General features: G+C 39.4%; 1 protein-coding gene across 1 annotated transcript; it reads right to left on the minus strand.

The window, feature by feature from the left end:
• Positions 1-204: 204 nt before the first annotated feature.
• Positions 205-17,700, minus strand: dmgdh (dimethylglycine dehydrogenase). Its single transcript, XM_034123139.1, has 16 exons — positions 17,357-17,700; positions 16,894-17,065; positions 14,732-14,830; positions 14,483-14,647; positions 13,524-13,728; positions 9,782-10,030; positions 9,506-9,704; positions 7,996-8,165; positions 7,749-7,902; positions 5,187-5,352; positions 4,960-5,090; positions 2,925-3,142; positions 2,228-2,385; positions 1,752-1,811; positions 1,359-1,493; positions 205-1,018 (listed from the first exon to the last, which is right to left on the minus strand). Exons 1-16 carry the CDS (start codon positions 17,476-17,478, stop codon positions 806-808), a joined length of 2,616 nt encoding a protein of 871 aa, XP_033979030.1. The 5' UTR covers positions 17,479-17,700; the 3' UTR covers positions 205-805.
• Positions 17,701-26,150: the final 8,450 nt, after the last annotated feature.

Consider the following 26,150-nt stretch of genomic DNA (forward strand, 5'->3'; position numbering starts at 1 on the left):
TTTAAAAATTATTTTAAACTATCATTTATGTATTTTACACTATTAATTAATGTGATCCAATATATTGTGATGGATTTTATTCATGATTTTATCATCATGGATACAATTAAAGTGTATTTTATATGTTACAAGAGTGAAACAACAAAATGAGGAAGACTTCTGAGGAAGAATGAAAAAGGAGTAAACACCCGCAAACACCTAATACAAGACACAGAGTTCATAGCTTTAATTATGAAGGTATTAATGTAAACCAATTCAATAACAGACAAAAGAGCAGATTTTACAATATTTTACAAGTTTGAAAGCATTCTGTTTGTTTTGTTGATAGTGTTTAAAGACGTTGTCCCATTTGCCACAGTCCCAACATGTTCTTATTTCTAAAAGCAGCAGCATCGTCTTTTTTTGTTAAATTTAAAATAAACGTAAAAGGCATATTTCATAAAAAAAGTATCCTGCACAAAAAAGCTTCAAACGTTTCAAACAATCAAATCCATTCAAGGAATTACAAAAAGTGGATTACTCTTCCAGCACTTTAAGACATTATGGTGCAAGAACATTTAACAAACACTTATTATTTCCATGTAACTAAAACACACATTCATAAGATGCATTATTCACTATCACAATCTGTTCTCCCTTTGTCCAGAAACAAAACAGGAAGAGGAAATTGTGAAGTGATGTGACCTTTTTTTCCCTAAACTGACCACAAACAGTTTAGAACATGGAGCAAAAATGTTTATTTTCTCCATATAAGACTCTTCATGATACATCACAGTAAAACCGTTCTCCTTTGACTGATAACCCTTTATGCTTTTGCCTTGGCTTTCTTCTGCAGCCGGGTGCGGGTGGGCTCTGTGAGGACTAGGGGCTCCTGGATGACCATGGCGGGGTATTTCTTCCCCAGCAGCTCCACCTCCACCTTCTGCCCCACCGAGCACAGCTCCAGAGGCAGGTAGCCGAACGCCAGGCTCTGCTGGGCGGTGTAGCTGTAGGCTCCGGAGGTCGTGTTCCCTACCACCTGAACAGAAGAGATAAGATACATGTTAAAAAAATAAACAGAACAATTTCGCCCAAATGTATCCACCTTTCCCCTCAACGTCACGTTTACCAAAAAGTTTAACAATTTAAAGTATTTTATTTTCTCAACGGCTATTCCACCAATCCCCTAAAATTGGCACATCAAGTATACTGTATAGTATGATACAGTCATATATTTATGTCTTGTATTCAAAATGGAGTCAATCAAACATATCTTAATCTACATGATCCCCCCTCTGCGTGGTGTACTGATATTGGAAACACACATCCTGACATTTATAATAAAACTGGATCATTGGACATCTTCCGCTGTTGCTAACCTTTCCGTTGAGCCAGATGGTCTCGTTGCCTTCGGGGTCGACATCATCCGTGTCCAGGGCGAGGTAGGACAGCTTCCTCTTCAGGCCCTTAGCTTTGATCTCCTGAAGGGCGGCTTTGCCAATGAAGTCAGCAGGCTGAACAAACACAGAAACAAGTGTGGATGATCCAACTGAAGACGCATTTACAGACATGAAATTATTAAAGAGTGACGTGAAATGCTATCAGAGGAGGAAAGTCTTGAATTCGGAATCAGATTAAAATTGTTGCCAGCTTCATGAATAATGCAGCAAATGTTTATTTCAGAACCTATTCCTAGTTTTAGGGATAATAAATTATGGACAATTGGATATGATTGTATGTTAAAAATGCATAAAGGTGAGATGGAGGGTTACCTTGTTCAGTTTGATGAAATATTCCAGTCCAGCCTCCAGAGGGTTGGTGTCACAGTTCATCTGCGAACATCAGTCAAAATTCTTAACCTCAGCTATTTAATGGAATAGTTCAACAATTCAAGCTAAAAGTTAGATGAAAAAAATAGATAGGGATGGGATGATGAGCAATTGAAACAGTTAAAATCATTCTTGAAGAAAATAAAATGATCTTACATTGTACTTTGAATATTGCTCACTAATTTACAGATTAAATGTGTGTGTGTGTGTGTGTGTGTGTGTGTGTGTGTGTGTGTGTGTGTGTGTGTGTGTGTGTGTGTGTGTGTGTGTGTGTGTGTGTGTGTGTGTGTGTGTGTGTGTGTGTGTGTGTGTGTGTGTGTGTGTGTGTGTGTGGTGTGTGTGTGTGTGTGTGTGTGTGTGTGTGTGTGTGTGTGTGTGTGTGTGTGTGTGTGTGTGTGTGTGTGTGTGTGTGTGTGTACCTCAGCTCCCCAGCCTCTGAAGCCCTTCTCCAGTCTGAGGGAGGACATGGCGTATGTGCCAAAATTGTCGATGCCTTGGTCCTTTCCTGCTTCCATCATGGCCTGATACACAGCCGCCATGTTCTTCTGATCGATGTACAGCTCCCAACCAAGTTCACCTAAACTCATACACGCAAATGTAGAATTTCACCATAGAGTATGTTGAGACACTCAGCACTTATAAATAGGCGATCGATAAATCTGCCAAAATGGCCCGGTATTCTTATTTTTAGCATGCCTAATATTTAATAACTGGTATTCTGTTAACAGAAATAGGCTTCCATAGGAAATAAGATGACTTCACCTAGTTTATCTTTGTGCCTTATTCTGTCTAGTTTTAAAATACTGAAATACAAGCCGTAGTTAATTATAGAAGATTCATAGGATTTGTTGGGGTTGAAGAAACTTAACATTTAAATAGCACTTTTCCCAGTGCTCAAAGAAGCTTAACTTCACAGAATCTCCAATTTAATGAAAACAAACCTAAGATACATTGATATACACTAGAGGGGGTACTTTACCACATTTCAGGTGTAATATCTTTATCTCGGTTTTATTTGTCATAGGGTTTTTTTTTTACTTGAGTCAACTAAAACTCTGCTGTTCCTCTGGTAGAATATTGAAGAAACAGGATATTACGTCACAATGTGTGGAGTACCTGTGTAGGAGATCCTGATGGCCCGGACAGAGACGCCGGCCAGCTGGATGACCTTACAGTGGAGAAACTTGAATCCAGCATCACTCAAATCCTCATCCGTCAGCTTCTGCAGAACTTTGCGGGAGTTTGGTCCTGCGATGCCCAGCACGCCGATATCTTCTGTCATGTTGGTAATGTCCACGTCATAACCACCATCTACAGCCTCTGCCTCTATATACCTGAGTAAATCCACAGAGAAAACGCTCAGCATGCAGGAAAAAGATTCTTATATTGTCTCATTAATGCTATCCTGCATTATCAATTAGGATTCATCGTTAAATTAATTTGCTGGACTAACACTAAACTAATTCTCTTTGGGTTTTGTACCAAAAAAAGACATTTTCCCCTTTTTTCTGACCAAACGATTCATAGCGTAATATGAAAAATATTCGATAAAGATATAAATTGTTGGTTTCAGTCCTAGCAGATATAAGGAAATGGGCCAACAAAGGTAGGGTAGATATAGACTACATTATTAGTAAAATAATATATATTTAAAATACTATAAATGTTGTATGAGAAAATAAATGCCATTGATACATTTGTTAGACCTCAGGGACACCTCAGGGACACTGACTGTTAACATAACTTAGTAGCATTATTACTTGACCACATTAAATATTTCACATTGTGCCACATGATGTGACCTCCATGAACTCTTCATCTGTAGTTTGGTGCACTAGAGGCCGGTACAGAGCACTAAACTGAGGTAGAGAGAGTGTTAACTTACTGCCTCCTGATTGGAGCAAATGGAGGGGAGTAGTGTTAACAGCTGCTATAAGGTTTTAAGTTTCTGCAGTATAAAACAGACTGGGAGAGAGTTCAGCAAAGCTTGAGCCTAAGGGTGTGTGTGACTGAGAACAAACATCACAATAATGAATGTTTGTAGACGTGTGTGTCTCAAAAATCTGCACTGGCTTCCTATTACACAAAGGATACACTTCAAAATCTTACTTTCAACATACAAAGCAAATACACGTCAGAGATGCTGCACTGTTACGAGCCAGCCAGAGCTCTCAGATCATCAGGAGCGGGTTTACTCATTGACCCCAGAGTCAGAACTGCATTTGCTGAGGCAGCTTTTAGTTTGTATGCACCACAAGCCTGGAACAAACTGCCTGAACATCTGAGATACACCCCAAACATGGGTTCTTTTAAATCAAGGTTAAAACCCTTTATTTTTAATGCTGCCTATCCTGAGATGCTATAACCGTGCCTTATCATTGCACTTTTAGCTGCAACCATTATTTTGTCGCTTTTATGGATTGCCTTTTTTTTGTTTGTTTGTTTTGTTTTGAACTATTATGTGTTAAATGCCTATGTGAAGCACTTTGAATTGCCTCTGTGTCTTATAATGTGTTATACAAATGAACTAACCTTGAACCTTGTGGGAGGTATTATGCCTGTTACCCTGGTATATAGTGAGTGGTGTTAAGTAACTAAGTACATTTACTCAAGCACCGTACTTAAGTACATTTTGAGCTCGGCCTACTTGTACTTAATTTGAGTATTTACATTTTACGTTACTTTGTACTTCTACTCCACTACATTCATTTAATACCTTTAGTTACTTTACAGATTTTGATTAATGATGTGAAATATAATCAACACTTAAATCAGACTTTAGTTACACCTGGAGTAAATTCACAAGCTACCCTGCAGTAAAAACAAAGTAGGATTCCTCTTGATAAAGTGGAAATAATCAAAACTGGTATTATAACATTAACCTATAGTTGTTACATCCTAAGAGAAAGTCATGTGTGTTTCTATGTCCAGTAACATTGAGAATGTCGCTTGAACAAAACATTTAAATGGGAATATAATTAAAATACTTTCAAAAGACGATATGTCAGTTGGGAAAACGTTATCAATTATCTTAATGTTGTACTCATTGCTGAAGCAGTTATATGAGAAAAAATTCTCACTTTAAGTCCTAAATTAGCTTTTGCTAGCCAGATTAACTTGAGTAAAATAAAGCATGTGTTGATGGTTTCACCTGAGGTCATGACCCTCTGATCCGGAGCCTGTGATGAGCAGGAACTCTCCGGGTGCCAGCTGGGTGATGGTGACCTCAGCAAAGACTCTCCCATTGGGTGTCAACATGTGGCTGATGTTAGTCAGGCCCACCTGAAGACACACAGGTCAAACAGAGAATTAGTTAGACAGAGGAATGTGCTTCAAACTAATAACACTGATGTTAATGAAAGTATACTCATGCTCTACCTTGGGCATGGTGTTGGCAAACAGGCGGTCCAGAAGCTTCTGTGAGTCCTTCCCCTTCACTATGTACTTGGCAAAAGGCGTCAGGTCGATCACTCCCACCTTCTCCATCACCAGCTTGCACTCCCGGCCGACTGGTCCGAACCAGTTTGTGCGACGGAAACTGGGCCTGAGCACATCACAAATATAAGAGATCGCTTTGTATATGATGTTATATAAATTACAACGTTTTTTACTGGACCTTTGTTATTGGTTGGCGCATAATGCAAAACTGATGTGGAAGTAATGATTCATATTGTTCTAACAGAAGCCCTTTCTTATGTTATATATATTAGAAATATATATCATCGCATATTAACAAAAGTCAGAGTTAGTGTTCTTAGACGTGAGCTAAATGCTAATGTCAGCATGCTAACATACTAACAATAAGCAGGTATGTTTCCCTTGTCCACCATTTTAGCTTAACGTATGAGCATGCTAACGTTTGATAGTTAGCTTTAAACACAAAGTACTAGTGGGAATGTCATTAGTTCAGTAGGTATATCGAAGAAAATCTAAATATTTGACAAATAAACATGTTTACCTGATGATTGGGCTAGATTTAAACTAAAGAAATCCCCCAAAAAGATTATAATTCCTCTTAAAGTACGACTAGAATGATCTTTTAAGTCTGTACGAAAGTGGTGCACCAACCAACAAACAGTGCCATTGTCTAGAGCCAAACGAAGGCTGGGGGGGGAATATTTGCATTGTAATATTATTACTGCAGATTTTATATTTTAACGAAGAAAACGTCAAAGTCTCACTTATGGACCAAGCAGCTACTGAGTGGGCCAACGGGTTTCTAAACCCACAGTTTTGGCAATACTCCCAACAGTAAATCTCTTAGGGTGTGGTTTTTAAATAATGCCATGCTGTGATTTGGGACTGAGACATATGGTTGAGATGTGTCTCACAGCGATTATGTACAGTTATCTGCATGTGTTGAATCATTTCAGCAGCTGTTCTCCTTCCCAGTGAGGTATCTAAATGGTTCTCTGGGGCTGCTGCTCAGAGTTAGACGATGTACTGTATGGTGGGCTCGCCTTTGCATTAACTGAGAGTCAGGAGCGAGAGAACATGCGTCTTTGCTTTGTGCCAAGAACATTGTGTCCTTTAACATTTACTCTGACATGCATACATCTCCAGCAGAACGTATTATAGCGTCTTTCTTAATGCATTGCTGAATACTCAAGGGTGATGCTGTATGATGTCCTTTTTGTTGTTCTGTTTATGTTTTAATGTTTCATGTGGAACCTACTTGAGCAGGTCTCCCTTGAAAAAGAGATCAATGATCTCAATGGGATACACCTGGATAAATAAAGGTTTGAAATGAAATGAAAAGGGCCATCTCCATATTCTCCTGCTTTCTCCACAGCGATGAGAGGCTATTGTAAAACAGGAAGTGTAGGTGGTGTGGCTCGAGTGCAGGAATGCTCGTTTATTAAAGGGTTGCAACAGCAGCGAACAATACTGTAAATTAAAAGCTGTTACAAAACAAAAGCTAAAAAGTGGTTGGGGAACATACTGTTTGCTGTTTACTTCCTAAAATGCCTGTCCAGGTCTAAGATAGTGATTGTAGTCTTCTCGACAATCAAAACAACTAAGACATTATTTCAGATTTCTAAAAAAAGCATATGTAACACTCCATACCAGTGCTGGTACTGGTTGCAGTTAACGATATCATCTCTAGGTTTGTAGAACAAAAGTTAAACAAAAGCTGGGGAACCCATATTCAAATGTTTACTCATTAAAATGCCGGTTCAGGTCTAAGATAGGGATTGAATGCATCCTTTGAATCATTTCAGCAGCTGTTCTCTTTCCCAGTGAGGTATCTAAATGGTTCTCTGGGGCTGCTGCTCAGAGTTAGACGATGTACTGTATGGTGGGCTCGCCTTTTCATTAACTGAGAGTCAGGAGCGAGAGAACATGCGTCTTTGCTTTGTGCCAAGAACATTGTGTCCTTTAACATTTACTCTGACATGCATACATCTCCAGCAGAACGTATTATAGCGTCTTTCTTTATGCATTGCTGAATACTCAAGGGCCATCTCCATATTCTCCTGCTTTCTCCACAGCGATGAGAGGCTATTGTAAAACAGGAAGTGTAGGTGGTGTGGCTCGAGTGCAGGAATGCTCGTTCATTAATAGGTTGCAACAGCAGCGAACAATACTGTAAATTAAAAGGTAAAACAACAGTTGGGAAACATATTGTTCAAATGTTTACTTCCTAAAATGTCTGTTCAGGTCTAAAATAGTGATTGAAGGCTTCTCGCCAATCAAAACAACTAAGACATTATTTTAGATTTTTTTTAAAGCATATGTAACCAGTACCAGTTCTGGTACTGGTTGCATTATTTGTAGAACAAAAGTTAAAAGAAAAGCTGGGGAACCCATATTCAAATGTTTACTCATTAAAATGCCTGTCCAGGTCTAAGATAGGGATTGAATGCATCCTGCCAGCCAAAAATATAAAAATATTTCTGTATATTGATGTAATATTGCTCTTATAACTGGATGCCGTACTTGTATCCGGTGTCGTCTCCAGGTTTGTAGAACCAGTGAGGTTGTTCCCAACCAGCGTGAAAGCCCATGGATCCTTGGTCCTTCAGCAGCTCGTAGACGCCGCTTTTTCTGTGAGTTGGTCGACCGGCGAACCGCTCCTCCTTTGGGTAACCAACTGGACACAGTAGAGAAGAGACATTTAAAAAGTGAAATTACTGTAAAAATGCAAGGTTTTGTCCAATGAACGTGCGTCTTGAATAATCCTTACCCACATTGTTGAAGCCATAGGATTCTCGAGCTTTGTCGCACAGGAAAGGCACTTCTACCCATTTCCCGTAGCGGTTGGGGTCGCACTCGATGAGGTCGTAGGGAGGCTCTCCATTTACGATCCAGTCACTCAGGAACTTACCGATACCGCCAGCATGGATGACTCCATACCTGAAAATAGCCCAAAGCTTTGAACATTATGAATCTGCCCAATTTAAACTGTCTACTCTATTGGCAGGAGATTGTCAAAGTTGTCAAAGTTGAGCACTCTTTTGTCAAATTAAATCTGGGAAAGGTCCCTTAGCCTCGTTTGGTTGTAGTATGGTTGCAGGCAAACTGACATCAAAGCACGACTTGATTACAATGGTCACAAAAAGATATGCTGAAATCAACTTTTTCTTTAAGATTACAATTTGATTAATAAATAAAATACTGCTTCCCAAGCTTTTTCTTTAAAGGGCCCATGTCATGGCCATTTCCACTGATCATAATTTCATTGTTGAGGTATACTAGAATAGATTTATATTGTGCAATTTTCCAAACTCACATTGGTTTCTCATACAGCATCTCTGTAAATTATGTGTATTCACTGAATTTCACTCTCTGCCTTTAATGGCTCGTTGTAGCTCCAATAGCTCCAGCCCCCACCCTCCCTGTGAGCACAGTGTGCTCTGATTGGCTCCGTGGAGGTGTTGTTTCCGTGTTAGCGATACACAGCCAAACACAGCCAAACTCATCCTGAGCACACACAAAGTCACAGCCGAAGTAAAAACAATAAGTGTGGCTTGATATTGAGTAAGAAAAAGGTTGATAAACGCTGTGAGAATGGGTCTGCAGAGAGAATTTCGCCGCGATCCCAACTGTCTGTTATCAGCCTGCAGCCAGGGAGGAGAAATCAGCTGAGCTGCCTGTTCCCTGCACACAGATGTGTGTGTGAGGAAGTCCGTGGATTGGTCAATTTGGACCAATCAGCGGGGGCTTAACGTAACGGCTCCGCGGACGTAACGTAACGGCTCCACGGATTGGTCCATTTCGTTCCGGGTACGGCTTGACATCATGCCGTACCCGGAACGAAATGGAAGAATCAAATGGACAATGACGTATCTCCAACGAGGCGTTTTGGGGAGGTATTTTCTGTGTTAGAGTTTTACTCGCTACAGGGTGTACTTTGAGGGTTTTGACTCTGCACACCGTTTACATGCATAAAAACCTTCATAACACACAAGGGGACGGGTAATAACCGGAAAAGCATGACATGGGCCCTTTAAGGAAAACCTCTTATCACTGCAACAATAACAGCATATAATAACTGATAGCTTATCAGTTGTACAGTTTGTACAATTAACGCAGAATTAAGAATTAAGAATTTGGAGGTGAGTATTTCTGTGAATATTGCATTAGAAGTTGGTTTATACCTGTCTGTGTTCAGGTCTTCATCATGCCCTTATCCTGAAGGTTTATTCCTGAGGTTTTAATCCCCAAAGATGCTAACCAATCTACCAATCACATACCCGAAGCCGATGGCAGTCCAGTAGTTGCGAACCCCTTGGTGTGGTCCGACCATGGGCATCAGGTCAGGGGTGTACGTGATTGGTCCAGACACAATGTTGATGATGTCGGCTTTCTTCAGCACGGGGACCATCTCCATGGCCATCTCCACGTGCTCCATTATCCTGTCGAGATCAGACTCAAACAGCTCCTTACCGAAACCTGCAGCAGCCAAACAAAGAAGGTTCATTTAAATAAATAAAAGAGGTTTAAGACAAATGTGTCCATGGCAGACAGACCTGGAGGCACTCCATCTCTGACCCAGGAGTCCTGCAGCACCATCTTCTCCATCTTCTCATACGGGCCGAACAGCAGGCCGTCTCTCTCCTGGCGCAGATAGTAAGATGCATCCAGATCCCTGATGACAGCCAGCTCCGTCTTCAGAGCCTTCACCTCCGGGACTGTTGCTGTGACAATGTACTGATGGTGCACTGGGATGGTGGGGTGTTCAAACCCAATCATCTTACCCACCTCCCGGGCCCAGAAACCTTCAAAAAACAACAGAGGGAAATTAAATAAACCAAGAAGATAAGTGAGTAATGCTGTGTTGGTTGAGTCCAATTTATTTCATGATAAAAGGACAGCCCTATCATACATTAAGCTGCAGCTAGAAGACTATAGCCTTTTCTAAGGATAACGACTTCTGCTTCTTGTCTTCAATCAAAGCTAAACAAAGCTGGCTTTAGTTTCATATCCAAAACATATAATGATGGTATTGGTATTCTCATCCAACTCTTTTAATAAGCGTATTCCCATAGTTGTGCAACTTCTTCTAACTGCTTTCACTGTTCCAGTAGTTTGGCAGCTTTGGGTGGCTGTTACATAATGTTCTCCATTGCCTCAGTGGTGTTATTGGACCTTTAAAAAAGGGTTTATGTCTCCCGGTGGATACACAAACTTTGATGAATGAATGTGTTTGTAAGTAAGAACTTACTGTGACGCCCCTATTTCAGTCATTAAAAAGGAAAGGTAAATCATTTTTAAAAACATGATTCAGTAACTACATAACAGACAATGATCAGACTTTCCAACCGGTTTCAAATTAAGCCCATAAACGCATTCATAGAAAAGTACAAAAAACATCACAGGGGACTTCACATACAATGTTGTATGGTTAAATGTATAGTGTTTAATGTACAGTATGTTCCTCCGATTGGCTAAAAACCGTTACAGAAAACCTTTCTCTGCAGGAAATCATTTTGTTGTATAGCTGCAGTGAGCTTCAGTGGTTTATTGTCATGCACATTATGTAACAGCTGCACGATTTCAGCAGTTCATTCAGCAGATAGAGAAGGGAACATGTGCTATTTGCTGCTAAATGTTCACCAGCTGGTTCATATATCAACAGCCAAAGCTCAGATATGTTGGGTTACACCATCAGCCTCTGTGAGACCTGCTGTCTTCTGATATAAACACAAATGTATCTTACATGTATTAAGTTGCAGGATGTTAGTTGGGGTAAAAGCCTGCAGGTTATTAACTCTGCAACATGTCCTCTTTAAATTCTATGTGTGCACCATATGTGAACTTTATCTCATGGTGAGCAATGAGGTAGGGGTGCATGAACACACAACCTCCAGATAAGATCCAGGCAGTTCAGGCAGGAGCTGGGCTGCACACAGGACCCTTTCACTGAGTGACCCAGGAATAGAGATTCATTTGTTAACAAGCTCACAGAAATAAACAAATCTTTGAAACACAAAGTGCTTTGTCAATATCAGCCGGTCATTCTGTTACACTCTATTTGTTTTAAGGTTAACTGATGGATTGTTTAATGTCTTTGCTTATGCTCGGAATTATGAAAATGAGGATCTCACTTCGATATCAAGTCTCAAATAAAGGATTGAATAATATAATAACAATAAGATTAATAAAAAAAAAGAATACTGAGTCATGTTTGATCATCTGTAACTCCTGAGCAAAATATAATTAACACACAAATGATCCTTTATTAAGGGTACACATTAGATGATACTTTGTTGGTAACTGGAGTAAACTAACAAGCTACTCATCAGTTTAAAAAGTACTTACTCAGCCCCATTTTTACCAGCTGCAACGACTACAATATTTCTTTAACAATTATAATATAATACATATATGATTATAAAATGGAGGATTCTGCATAATTAGTAGTTTTACCTATGGTACTTTAAATATATGTTGTATACTTAGATACAATTGCAATGCAGAACTTTCTTACTGAAGTACAATGGTGAAAACAAGGCTGACATGCAGAAACTGATCCTATGGGGTCTCAATCTAGGGAACCTCTGACCTTAATTTCGGTCAATGGTCAACTTTATTGGAAAGAGGAGGAAACAGTTCCAGACTACGTCTCAGTTTCAACAGTAAACACAATGTGTGAAAATAAGATGTTAGCTGGACAAAATAACTTTAAATAAGGTTCTGGACACAGCTTTTTACGAGCTGCAGTATACAATTGAAGTGAGATAGTAGCCGAGAGAGAGTTTAACCAAATATGGTTGGTGTTATGCAAGCTCAACAAAACCACTGCCACATGAGCACAATGCTTTAAAAAAAGACTGAGGTTTCTGCTGTTGCATCTTGGGAGTCATTATCTCCATGCTCTGTAGGATTTATTATGGGAGCTATTTCTGCAGCCAGGAATGTGTTGTTTATCTTTCAATAACAAAAACATGTACACAAGTGACTACATTTACATTTTCATATTAACATTGAAACGTTGTATATCTGACCAATAATTGGTAACTGTTGGACGATCATGAATGCGAAAAAACCCAAAGGTGCTAAATCTACCAGTTTACATTTCAGTCCCTGGAAACAAAAAGCAGGAAAATGCTTTAAAAAAAAGGTTTGTTGGGAGGTGAACTGCTGGCCTGTTTGGATTGGCTGTCGGACACAGGGAAGGCAAAAGGCCAGCAGGACCCGCAACTCACAGTAACTCTGGCTCCAACCAGAGTACAGAATGTGCAAACCCAAGGCAGAAAATAGATAACAAGAAGATGTGAACGAGATATATAAATGTTCCTCCACAGTTTTTTATGGTGCGATGTAAGATGTAATGCTAGTGGAGTGTATTGGACATTTAAGTGGACAAAGATGTTTGCATTGCAGTGCATGTCTATACTCTATTTTAAAAATGCATGCAAAAAGTAATCTGATCCATGGATTTACAGTATTTAGTATCGAAGGTTAAACAGCAGTTGCCATTTATTTCTTAGTTGATCTAACTCTGTTTGATACTGCAGAGAAAAAGGGGACTAAGGACAAATATGCAATATGCAACCTATATAAGTTACAAAATCTCCTTGATAGAGGACTGAAATAAATTCCTGAACATTGACAGGTAAACAAGGAACAGCAGCAGGATCCCCTCAGAACTGGTATGACCCAGTTCAAGCCAAAAGCCAATTTGTCTGAACTCTGTGATCACTGGTCTGTGTGGACAAAGGTCCCCTGCTGCAGTGTCCACAGATAACATGGTTTATAAAGCAGTGACTGCAGGATGTGTCTGCATTGAGACTTAATAAGCAGATTAAGACATAGATACATTTTAGCATGGACCTTTCCACCATTTCCACTATGTGTTAGCAGGAAATATGACAAAAATAGCACATATTGCATGATGTCTGGATATAAAAATGTACCTTATAGAACATCCAAGGAATATTCTTATGTCCGCCATATATTAGTTTTTCTGTCACATGGTAGATAAGTGTATCCTAAATTAGAAATCCCTTGTAAAACATGACCAAGCCCAAAACAAAGTGTATTATCTACAACATGTATTCTGTTCTTTACCACAATCTTTCGTTGTTTATTGTCCAAAAGAAAATGTCGTCCTTGAACCGAACAATGACGCATTTCTAAGTCCTGTTATTGTCTCAAATTGAACCAAAGATTGAGTCAGAAACCCTTAATATTTGTCCATTATTCCGGATAAACACAAGACTTTTACCGTTATCTTTGCCTTGAGAATATGAGTTTTCAAGTACACACCTGTTGCATTGACGATGCGATTGGCCCGGATGGTCCCATGAGGCGTCTGGACGTCCCACTTCCCGTCAGCGGTCGGGTTGAGGGCGGTGACCGGAGCTGGGTTGTAGATTTGGGCCCCGTACATGCGAGCCCCAGCAGCCAGAGCCATGGTCAGAGAGTAGGGGTCAATGTGACCGTCTCCTGGGGTGTACAGACCAGCCAACACCTGAGAATGTAGAGAAACTTTAAGTTTCCGATTTCAGCTGAATAGAATATAATATACAATAATGGAACAATGATCAGACGTGTCTTAATTGTGCTAACATTTTCCAGGCTACAATGTTTATGACTACATATACACAGAAGAAATACTTTTCTGGGGATCATGAATATTTAAAAAAAAAAAGATCATGCAGGACTAATATTTGATGATATGACGGGTTATTTTTTCTCTGAGCAAGGTTGACATTTTGGCACCCTGGAAGGTCCAAAATGAAAAGGGCTCTGCCTCTGAGGGAGCATGCCTGAATATGCTGATTATTTCATGGAAATTCTTGTTTACGAAAGATCATTTTGACCTTGTGCTGGTACTCCAATAAAGGACATGAGCTTAAAAATAAATCTGAGGGAATAATCTTCAAAGGTTCATGGGAAATGATAGCATCTTTCATGGAAATCTGGCCTGTAGTTGTTAAGATATCTTGCTCTGGACCAAATGGATCCACTTTCCCATCCTTTTCTTCCTTCATATTCAATCGACAGATGTAGTGGTATCAATCCGCTCGTCTTAGTTTTGGAAAAAAGGCGACTACCTCTTAGCATATTACCAACATCTATTCCTTTAATTACTCAGGAAAAACACGTTTTCAGAAATGTCAACACTGATGGGTATTTGAAAGTGTTCTTTTTTTTAGATAATTAGTTTGAGAATCACATTATCTAGAATAGAAACTGTAATATATTCGATGGTTAGCACAGACCTTGTCTATATTGAGCAGCGGGAAGAGTTCCAGGACTCTCTCCGGTTCGATCATGTACTGCTCGGTCACGTGCCAGTGTGTGCGTGTCATCTGGTACCTCATCTCATCCACTCGAGCTGCAGATGAAGCGATACGGACGCTGCCGGGGTTATGAAAGCCCACTGCCTGAAGACAACAAGACAATATGAATATCATGGCACTCAGAAACAACGACCATCAAAGTGAGGAAGGAGGAGCGAGGAACCTCACCTGTCCAGTTTCTTCCTCCAGCTTCTCGTATAATTTAATGCTGTCATAGTGGACTTTCTTGAGGTTGATGCCTGGATGGTAATATGTTGCTAAACCAGCCTGAAACACAGAAAAGACCATGATGGATGATAGTGGGGGGAAAAAGGGCACAGACTCCTATTTAAAGTTGCATTTACAAATGTTTTGGTGGGAAATAAGTTGTAAACACACCACTGACATCTGAGTTGAAGTCAGGAAAGAAATCCAGCAAGACTTGGAGCAACATTATCATTATTTGAGGTAGTGTTGCATCTACCTGATGAATGTCTGTGCAATATATACTCTCCTTTTGGCCCATTTTTGGTATTCACCTAATCTCAAAGAAATATGCAGTTCTTTATCTGCTAATTAAGGCTGAAAAGATGTATGGATTATTTGTCAAATACAAGATTAATTGCTAAATATTTGATAAGAAAAATAATGTAAAAATTGTAATATAATTTCCTCCTGTATGACAGAAAACTAAATGTATTTTCACTGTGGACACGTTTAAGAACGTCATCTTGGGTTTGCGAAACACTGCTTTGAATTTTTTTATAATTTTTGGTTAATCATGAAATAATTGGCAGGTAATGGACAAAGAAATGATAGATAAAAAAGCTTTGAGAGTGGACTCAAACAGTGCTGCTGTAAAAGCACAACAAAGAGCTTTGATATGCTTTAAAAGGCTTCACACTACACCTGCAATGTCATTTGATCATTTCTTTGTATAAAAATATTGATATTAGCTTCTTTAATTCTCTGCCCAAGCTGCTGCAAATGTAAGAGGAATTGAGATTACTTTTTTAAAGTGACAAACTGACTTTCACTTTTTAAAGGAGTTGAAAGTACATAAATCATCTTTATTTTGTTCCCATACTTCTTAAAGAGCATGGCAGTGTTTCCTTACACAGTCAAAAAAACATGCATCTAAAATTGTCCATGTGCCCAGAGCAGTCTCTCCCAAAATGCATGCTGGGAATCGGCTCCAGCCCCCCCCAGATGAGTAACTGAATAAGAGTAAGTCTCCCCCCTTTGACATGTCAAACGTATATAAATAGCATTTCAGTGAAGTGAATGAGGGACGCTGTAAGAGTGGGTCAGGACCTCAGAAGAGATCTTGAAACAGCTGCCTGGATGGAAACCATGCCACTACTGAATGACACAGAGATATCTGTAAACAGCTTCACTACTGAGTGAGGCTGTCGAGGAAGATCTCTCCTTTCAAGTGCTTTAACTTTCCTTTCAATTGCACGTTGTCAGTTGGAATTTCTTGCATAGGAAATTGATTTGATTGTAATAAATGGCTGATATTCAACCCATTTTGCTTTTATTCATAAAGAAAATGCCAAGTTATTATATAAAACTTCAAATTTGAGACATTGTGAATTCATTTGTTCACAAACTTTAAAGAGGATTTCGAAAAAGTGAAAATAAAAGCAAAAACTGCTGAAAAGATTGGTCAATTAAGTTATTTCTTCAAGCATAAAGCAAAAAATATTCACTACTTCCAGCCTTCAAATGATGAGGATTGCTCCACAACAATTACTTGATTAATCATTCTTTCAAAAGAAAATCAATCTGCAAATATTGTAGTCATTGATTAGATGTTTCAGTCATTTGTATCAGTAAGTAAAAATACCAAACATTCAGTGTCTCATAGCTTTTTAAATGTGGGGATTTACATGTGCCATAAAATACACTAAATTGAATATATTTTAGTTTTAAGATCTTGAAGAAAAATTAAAAGGATGTCACTTTAGGCTTACTTTTATTGAAATTTTTTTTTTTTAAAACACAAGTTACAGATCTAGTTTAACCTGCTGGGAATCATTCTTGGTTTTTGGACTGTTGCTCGGACAAAACAAACAAGTTTAACATTGGGCTTTAGAGAAATGTTGCCTACTGTAGATTTTCATTTCCTGACATTTTATAAACAAAATACTTTATTAAGATGATACTTGTTTTGGTGAACTTTGGTATTAAATTATTGTTAACGGCAGGTCATGGGACAATAAACTGGTGATAGTTGACACTGATCAACTGGGTACTCTCCATGTGAAGCTCACTTTGCCATTTGCCATCTTAATCCCCCATCACATTCCCTGTATTTAATAAACAAAAGTAGGTTTTGGCAGACGTACAGCGTGCCACGTGGATCCAGCTGTCAGATCAGACTTCTCCAGCAGCACCACGTCTTTCATGCCAGCTTTGGCCAGGTGATAGGCCACGCTGACCCCCACACACCCCCCACCAATGATCACAGTGTCTGCGGTGTCCTTCCATCTCTTCCTTAAAGCTGATGTGTGTGCATCACTGCAGAGAGGAAAATGGACATCAGGTGAATATACACAGCACAGGCATGCACCTCAGCTGTCTGTTTACAATGCTGTCATGCCTGCAACCAGAGCTGACAAGTCCATGTTGACCATGTGTGTGACATGATGACATGCTGCAAAAACACTTTTAAAATGTCTGCGTAAAGTTGCATGAAACTGCAGCTTTACGCACAGACTGCGCGTAATTTTTAGCTGGATATTTACATCAAATTTCCCAAATAAAGAGTGTTAGATATACGCACATGTGATCAAATGTAAACTGACTCACCTCTCTTGTGCTTGTTTTCTTGAGGTGCAGGAAATGGTCCTTAAAGGCAGCAGAGCAATCCCTCGATACGCGGCTAAATCTCTCCGCAAATGACCGTTGATAAGGTTTAATATCCGCGACATTTTATTTTTTGTAACTATACATTCAACTTAAAGCATAACCAGCCCCCCTCTCAGTGGACCCCTGCCTGCTGGCGTGTGTGGTTCAGTTACAAATATCCCTCTTTTGCACTGACAGCCGGGATGACCCGCCCACAGGTCAAGGACCGAGGTTGCGGTCGAATACTCCAAAAAAACAGCTCCTAAGTTCTAACCCTATCGTCTATTCCTTGACCTCGGAGTGAAACGTCACGGGGTTAAGGGATAGTGGATAGGAGAATTCAAAAGGATTTAGGAGAAGAGACTGCAGTACTTTAGAGAATCCGACTGCACTTTCACTATCCGACGTGTTTATGATGCGCCAGCGGAGGTCATAAATGTGCGCCTGCTGCTGTGGGGAAACTATGGAAACTACAGTTTTCTATACAGCGGACTACAACATGGATGTTTAATAAGAACGAGGGACTACTGTAAACTCATCTAGAGACTCTGCACCGTGCTCTGATGCTGTTGTTTTATGCTTTATGAACGGGGACAACAGAGAAACATATTCTTCATGACCAAAGTTGGAATTTAAATAAAAAAGGAAAGTGAAACTTATGCTCGTCACCCTCTCCCTCCGGTCCACATTAATACAAATGATCCCAATACGTATGATTGTATGAAAAGATCTTAAAATCAATACAAATGTATTTATTATAAACGTTAGTCCTTAACATCTATCACTGTGTATATCACCATTCAAACATCTTTTAAAAGTTGAACAAACCCCACACAGCTCAGTAAAGACTGTGAAATGTTGACTTTATTTGATCATTTCAGTAAAAACTAACGTTCATATTTCTCTTTTTGATTATAATACTGATGAACGTTCAAAACAAAGCACTTTGGCAACTTACCACATACGTTTTAAAATGCTTAATAAGCACCGTAACTTTCATGATATCATTTCTCGTTCATAATCGGTTGTTTCCGTGAACGGCCGACTGTTGTGTGACGGCAAATGCGGCGGCCGCAAGGCATTGTGGGGCAGCATTTTCTCCTCTCCTTTCGGTTAGGGAGGTCCAGTGGTTCCTAAGCTAAAGGAGGTTATAAAGGAAGTTTGAAACCTCCTTTCCTTTTAATTTAGAGAATTCGAACGGCACTTATCATGGCTGCCACTGAGGGACTTCCGGGTCATTTCACTCCGTTAGGAAGTAAGCTAAATGGACTATTCGACCGCAACCCGAGTCAAAGGAGAAACTTTACCCAGAACAACCCGGAGCCACGTTAACGCTTTCAGTGCCACAGCCCCCCCAAAAATTGAGCCTTATAATGGCACTTCAACAAAAGTTAGGGGATCCCCAAATAAATGTATTAAGATTCATTCTGATGGGATCATGAAAGTATGCATAGAGTTTTATGGTAATCAATAACATTTTGGCGCGTTTCCACTACAGCGCGGAGCACGGTTTAAGAGGGCTGTGACGTCAGCGGCGGCCCGTTTTTGGTTGCGTTTCCACTTGGCCTAGTACCGGCCGGCGGGTCCTAATTCACAGTTTTTCTGGCCTCATAAAATCGTGGGTCTAGGGCCAGAGACAACGAGGCTGAGTCGGGCTGAGTATGCTAAACTAGAGAGAGAATAGCTGGCAAGGGGGCTACAACTACAACAAGATGAACATATTTGACCGTGATTTAATTGTAATACACGTTTCAAAATGATGCCGAAGTAACAACATACTGATACCGGTTAGTAAAAACCATGAATTAATGCTTTGACAAGTCTGCAGACAGACGGCAGGCGAAAAACCTTTTAAAATGCGTGTTTTCTAAATGGAGATTGGCTAAGCTAACGCAGTATATGCTCCGACCGTCCACACTCACAACAACGGCCTATACAGACATAAATAAAGCAGCGACTGCATTCGCCATGACACAGGCAGTCTGTGGTTTGTACTTGTTTAACTTTTGTCTAGTTTCTGAAAATATATGAGGAGCTGTGAGCTCTGAGTGCTAACAGCTAACGGCTGTGTTGTTTTTCTGGGGTTCTCATTGAAGATGACGTCACGGCTCCGCCTACACTGCGTTACTATAGATACTACCCCAGTTCCTAAACTGTAATGGAAATGCGCCATAAAGTGAGCCAGTCCTAACGAGGCCTAGCCATACCGAGCGAGGCCGTGTAGTGGAAATGCGCCATAGTGTGTGCTGGAGCCAGGTAAAGATAGAGTGTACAGTAAACACATGCTTAAAGCAAACAGTGCAGCATGTTGCAGTCCCACCAGAGATAGTGGCACTCTATACACTCCACATGTTGTTGTTGGAACTGTAAGCTGGTTCACCATGTTTTCTGATACTCTTATTTAACACTAAGTTTGCTTTATTGCCTGTATATCCACCCAAAATGATCCAATAACACATATTAACATCACAACAGCAATGTCCAATATAATTAAGGCTTAATTCAATCAAGTTTTGGAGGAGAAATATAATCTAATGACAAAATATCTAATATTAGTGGGACATAAGGACCAAAATATGTTTATTATATGGGTGTCATTCTTAATTCATTTCAAACATAGATAGATAGATAGATCGTACTTTATTGATCCCAAATTGGGAAATTGTTTACTTGCTTTATTACAATAACCTCTATTATGTCATGATTTTTAGATTGATATAAAGAATAACTTCTATTTTTAGAACTAGTTTTTTTTAAATGTTCTGTGAATTCTTACCTATGCAGAATCTTTGAAAGCTTAATTGTTTCATGGTCTTTCATAAAAAGCATTTGTTTGTTCATTTCAGTGTTTACTAACCATGCAGTAAAGATAAGCGTCTGGTTCAAACCTGCTGCAGCTGTTCCAGGTGGGTTGGAGGGCTGTTTTGCAATAAAAGGCTCAAGGACCACTCAGAGATACAGTAAATGTGTCTGCATCGATCGCTGCATCTAACAGAGGTCAATTATTTTAATTGTTTACATTGTACGCAAGTTACAAAACCCAATCACAAATGAATGGTGCAAAAAATGCAGCTGAGTGCATTTTTAACAAAAACAACTGAAAACATGTGATCAGTGTTACTTTGAATCTGTTTGTTTTTATTTGTATTTTGGCTGGTGTTTGCCTGAAGGTTGGTCTGTCTCACCACGATCCAGACGGTTATATTTGAACAACTTTTTGATATAAAGCCAAGAAATGTTGTATATATATTAATTATCTCCAGAGGATGAATCCCTAAGACTTTGGTTATCCCCTGACTTTCCTCTGGTGCCTCCATGAGGTTGACACTTGTGTTTTTGAGTGAATTCATTTGTTCACAAACTTTAAAGAGGATTTCGAAAAAGTGAAAATAAAAGCAAAAAGTGCTGAAAAGATTGGTCAATTAAGTTATTTCTTCAAGCATAAAGCAACAAATATTCACTACTTCCAGCCTTCAAATGATGAGGATTGCCCCACAACAATTACTTGATTAATCATTCTTTCAAAAGAAAATCAATCTGCAAATATTGTAGTCATTGATTAGATGTTTCAGTCATTTGTATCAGTAAGTACAAATACCAAACATTCAGTGTCTCATAGCTTTTTAAATGTGGGGATTTACATGTGCCATAAAATACACTAAATTGAATATATTTTAGTTTTAAGATCTTGAAGAAAAATTAAAAGGATGTCACTTTAGGCTTACTTTTATTGAAAACATTTTTTTTTAAAACACAAGTTACAGATCTAGTTTAACCTGCTGGGAATCATTCTTGGTTTTTGGACTGTTGCTCGGACAAAACAAACAAGTTTAACATTGGGCTTTAGAGAAATGTTGCCTAGATTTTCATTTCCTGACATTTTATAAACAAAATACTTTATTAAGATGATACTTGTTTTGGTGAACTTTGGTATTAAATTATTGTTAACGGCAGGTCATGGGACAATAAACTGGTGATAGTTGACACTGATCAACTGGGTACTCTCCATGTGAAGCTCACTTTGCCATTTGCCATCTTAATCCCCCATCACATTCCCTGTATTTAATAAACAAAAGTAGGTTTTGGCAGACGTACAGCGTGCCACGTGGATCCAGCTGTCAGATCAGACTTCTCCAGCAGCACCACGTCTTTCATGCCAGCTTTGGCCAGGTGATAGGCCACGCTGACCCCCACACACCCCCCACCAATGATCACAGTGTCTGCGGTGTCCTTCCATCTCTTCCTTAAAGCTGATGTGTGTGCATCACTGCAGAGAGGAAAATGGACATCAGGTGAATATACACAGCACAGGCATGCACCTCAGCTGTCTGTTTACAATGCTGTCATGCCTGCAACCAGAGCTGACATGCAGAGGATGAATCCCTAAGACTTTGGTTATCCCCTGACTTTCCTCTGGTGCCTCCATGAGGTTGACACTTGTGTTTTTGAGTGATATCAAAAACAACAGGATGGATTGCTATGACATTTAGTGCAGACATTCATTTTCCCCTCAGGATGAATTGTTATAACTTTGGCAATTTTCCCCTTCTCTTCTAGTCATTATCAGGTCAAAAATTAATTGTGTGCAATATTTTAGTTTATGACAACATTTCTGCATAACTGATGACATTCCCGTCCGCTTCAGCTGTTCTTTGCTTAGTGCTGATCAGCATGCTAACAAATTAAACTAAGATGGTACACATACTGTAGTAGACATCATAACATATATACATATTATAAACATCTCAGCTGTTATAATTATCATTTAAACCCACCAACATGTCATATTTTTCATATATACAGTGAAATATCTACTAAATAGATTTAAATTGTGCACAGACATTCATGTTCGCCAGAGGATGAACTGTGACGCTTTTAAGGCTCTCCTCACTTTTCTATAGTACTATCATGACATAAACATGTTTTTTTGTATTCAAAGTGCAAAGTGAAATCTGGCAGACGGTTCATTTTAATAGCTAGCTTTCTGCATTTGTTTGTTTTTATTTATTTATTTTCTAAGTTTGCATTAGGTTTGTTTCTACTGAGCATTTGTCACGTGTCAACAATAATGTATTTCCTCATAAAGTCACACATAAAGTTATGAAAGCACTGGTTCAAGCAGCCCCTCAGTGTTTCTCTGACTTCGTTTTGACTCCCCTCGGTTCATTAAGAACAGCCCCCCCCCCTCAGCCTAACATACCAGCAGTTGCCTTTACTCTGTTGTGTCCATCTTGGCAGGATGATCAGACCACAGAGTGTCAACGCCATGTTAATCTGAAACGAGTGTCCATGCTGTAAAGAACCAACTGTGTTTCTCTACTTCTCTACAGTATGTAGTGTTGGCTACTAGGGTTTTTGTTTTGGGTAGGGTATGGTATGGTGTATGGGTGTATTCTTGTGATAAGCTTTGTCTGTAGCCTTCAAAAGGGCCCTCAAGTCCCATCTGTTTGCCAAGGCTTTCGGCCCCTAATCGATCTGTTGTTTTGTCTGTTTGACTTTTGTTTTGTTATGTTTGTTTTTGCCCTATTACTGTACAGCGACCTTGGGTCCCTTGAAAGGCGCTATATAAATGCAAGCTATTATTATTATTATAGGTGGATAAGGTTGTATGCAACATTCTCAGATACCTATACACATGCACATTTTACATCTTATACAAAACTTATATACTTTATATAATTGTACATCTATAGGAACTTAAAGGTCACCTATTATGCAAAATCCACTTTGTCATGTCTCTTCTACATCAACATGTGTCCCCTCTGTGTAAAGAGATTCTGAAAGTTTCAGGAAAAAAGATTCTCTCTCTTTTTGTCCTGATCCATTTATATAAAAACCTGTCTGAAAATGAGCTGATCCGATTTTGGCCACTTTACGATGTCAACAATTTCTTACCCCACCTTATCACCTGAATCTCCTCCTAGAGCACCATTGAGTTCTTTTTAACCAAATATCTTGCAGAGGGGCGTGGGGAGTGGCTCTTTAATTTCATTTTAAGGAAAATACAGAGAATCAGCACTTTTGAAACAGGGCTGAAACAGAGGGGATTATGGGATGCTGCAATGATCTGTTTGGTATTTCAGACCAACACTTCAGAGACATGTTTGTATATATCTGAGACCTATAATATATTGATGAAAAACAGTACAACAGGGGACCTTTAACTTATTTGTTATTTTCTTACAGTTGCAGAAGGGGATGTTTTACTTCAATATGTTTTCTGTCGTTTTATAAAAAGTCCGTTATTTAGGAAATTCATCTTCATATTAATCGATGATGAAGTTAATTGTTATTTGCAGCCATGAGCAATGTGTGTGATTGACTTTTCACACATTGCTGCATCAACAGGTAAACCAAACAGATAGAATTGCACTCTTAGGCCCCGTTTACACGGAGACGGAACGGGTCGTATCCGCTACAGTTCTCTATCATATAGACCAGTGGTTCTCAACTGGTCAGGCCTCGGGACCCACTTTTTCCTTTGTCAATAAATCGCGACCCGAAATTTTGAACCACTCAAATCTATTCAACAAAAAGTCGTGCTGTAATATATACGCTTTTCAGCATACAATATTAATTAAAGTGAAGTACAGTGCATATATCCCTTATATCCCTTCACAGAACTAAAGTATGCTGGAATCAAAGATGAACTGTATAACACAAAAAGGCACACATGCTGAAAACCCAACCCCAGAAGGGGGTCTGGGGGGATTCTTCCCCAGGAGATTTTTAGAAATACTAACATATAAACTACGCATTCTGGTACACTCTGAGAAGAAAATAAATAAATGTATTACAACCCGACATATTAATAATATTTTATGCCATTGTTTGTTTTTCACTTTGTTCTGACAGCTTGCTGCTCCACACAGAGAGAAGAGTAAAGAGGAGATAGTCTGTGTGTATTACTTTAAATTGTGGGTAAGGGTAGATAGCTCCCATTGTTCTGTGACCTGTCAATCATCAAACCGGGGGTCATATTTCATTATGTGTTCATTTTTATCTGAAGTTGTACCCATGGATGTATAAAGAATAGTTCTACCGCAAAGTTATTCTCCGTGGGGACTTCCGGCAACAATCTTGATTCTGATTGGCCAGCAAAGATGTTTTATTGAGAAGATGGTCAATACTTGACAGAAGTTTTCAAAACTGTTTATGGTCTCCGGTACTTCCAGTCCAACGCCTACTGCATGCACAGCGTTAAAAAATCTTTAAAAAGTTTGACTTAAAAAAAAAGAAGAGATTTCTTTTTTTTCAATTTCTTTTTTTCTTCACCCACTCGAAACGGGTCCGCGACCCACTTTTGGGTCGCGACCCACCAGTTGAGAACCACTGGTATAGACGATTCGTCCACACGAGTCCACACGCGTCATTGCTGATATGTTTCGCCAACAACAACAACAATAATGGCGGATCACAGGGTTGCTTTCGTGCTCCAGACGCTACTGACCATGCTACAGATGTTAGTGCAACATCTACAGCGCCTCTACCACAACCATCAGCAACAAGTGGACATGGAGAACTACATGAACTACATGTTGCTAAATCCAACGTGGAGAATAAACAGAAGGGCAACCAGGTAACCATGGCAACCATGCTCGGGAGGTCTTATTCGCTGCTTTTGGTGTATTTTGTGGCGGAAGTACAGCGCCACTTACAGGCCCGGCATATGTACTACAGCATTTCCAGCGGGTTGAGCGGTCTCGTGTGGACGGACACGTTTTGTTGAGCCGATTCCGTATGGACGGAATACTTTTTTGATATCGACTAAGGTTCGTTTCCGTTTTCGTCTCTGTTCCGTCTCCGTGTAAACGGTGCCTTAAAGTGTATATATACAAATTAACAATGTAAATAGATGTTTATTAAGTAACAAAAGCATAAACAAGTGCCTTTACCATGTGGAAAATTCCTAAAATAGTTCACCTTTACCCTCACTTAGAGAGGTCCAAGATCTACGAGTATGCAAATATGTGTGACGATAAAAGTGTAAAGCTTCAGAAATGCCTGCTATAACTTCACTGTTAATTCCATTCACATATGTGCACTGTTGGATTCAAGTTTCAACATCATACTTGTGGTTGGATCCTGATTGGCTCCAAGCTAGTTGTGAAGTTACAAGATCCTGAAGTTACAGACTGAACTTTGCATACATTTCTTCTACAGAAAGAAGCCTTCCCTCTACAGCCAAACAATGTGGGAAACAGCCCTCATCCAAACTCTGAGAAGCTCAAACATGCAGATTAAGTGAGAGGATAGTGTCTACGATAAAGGACAAAATCATACCAAAATAACCAGACTGTTCCTCTTAATGTGGCATGTGTCAGGGCTTTTGTTCTATCACTTACTCCATGTTGGTGCTTTTGGGATCCTTCCAGGAAAGATTTTGTCTTCACAGTTTCACAGTTGCCACATTTATTATGGCTTTTCCACATCTGCATCTGCAAGCATTAAGGAAGTGTTTTTCAGATAACACTTTGAATATTCGCATTAACATCTGCATCTTTTTAGCTTCTCCATTTTGTTTGTGAGAAAAGGCAGTTAAACCTGATCAGGCTTTGTTCTAAATGAGTGACATGTTTTGCGCTGACAATCAATCTGTTTTCAACTAAAAGCACTAAATCTTCACATTGATGCATTCCTAAAAACATATTAAAAAAAGCACACGTTTTTGCATTTCTGTGGTTGCAAGAACAAAGGGTTGTTTTGTGCAAAGTTGCCAAAAGAAAAAAGGAAAAAGAGATGTGCTATGTAAGAG

Source organism: Trematomus bernacchii, unplaced genomic scaffold (assembly GCF_902827165.1).
Source record: "Trematomus bernacchii unplaced genomic scaffold, fTreBer1.1, whole genome shotgun sequence".
Classification (NCBI taxonomy): Eukaryota; Metazoa; Chordata; class Actinopteri; order Perciformes; family Nototheniidae; genus Trematomus; species Trematomus bernacchii.

Coding starts and splice junctions, on each gene's coding strand:
- dmgdh (XM_034123139.1), bottom strand. CDS start 17,478: ATGTCGCGGATATTAAACCTTATCAACGGTCATTTGCGGAGAGATTTA. Junction 5,353..7,748: donor GGAGACGACACCGGATACAA/GTACGGCATCCA, acceptor TGATGTGCTCAG/GCCCAGTTTCCGTCGCACAA. Junction 1,494..1,751: donor ATTTCATCAAACTGAACAAG/GTAACCCTCCAT, acceptor GTGTTTGTTCAG/CCTGCTGACTTCATTGGCAA.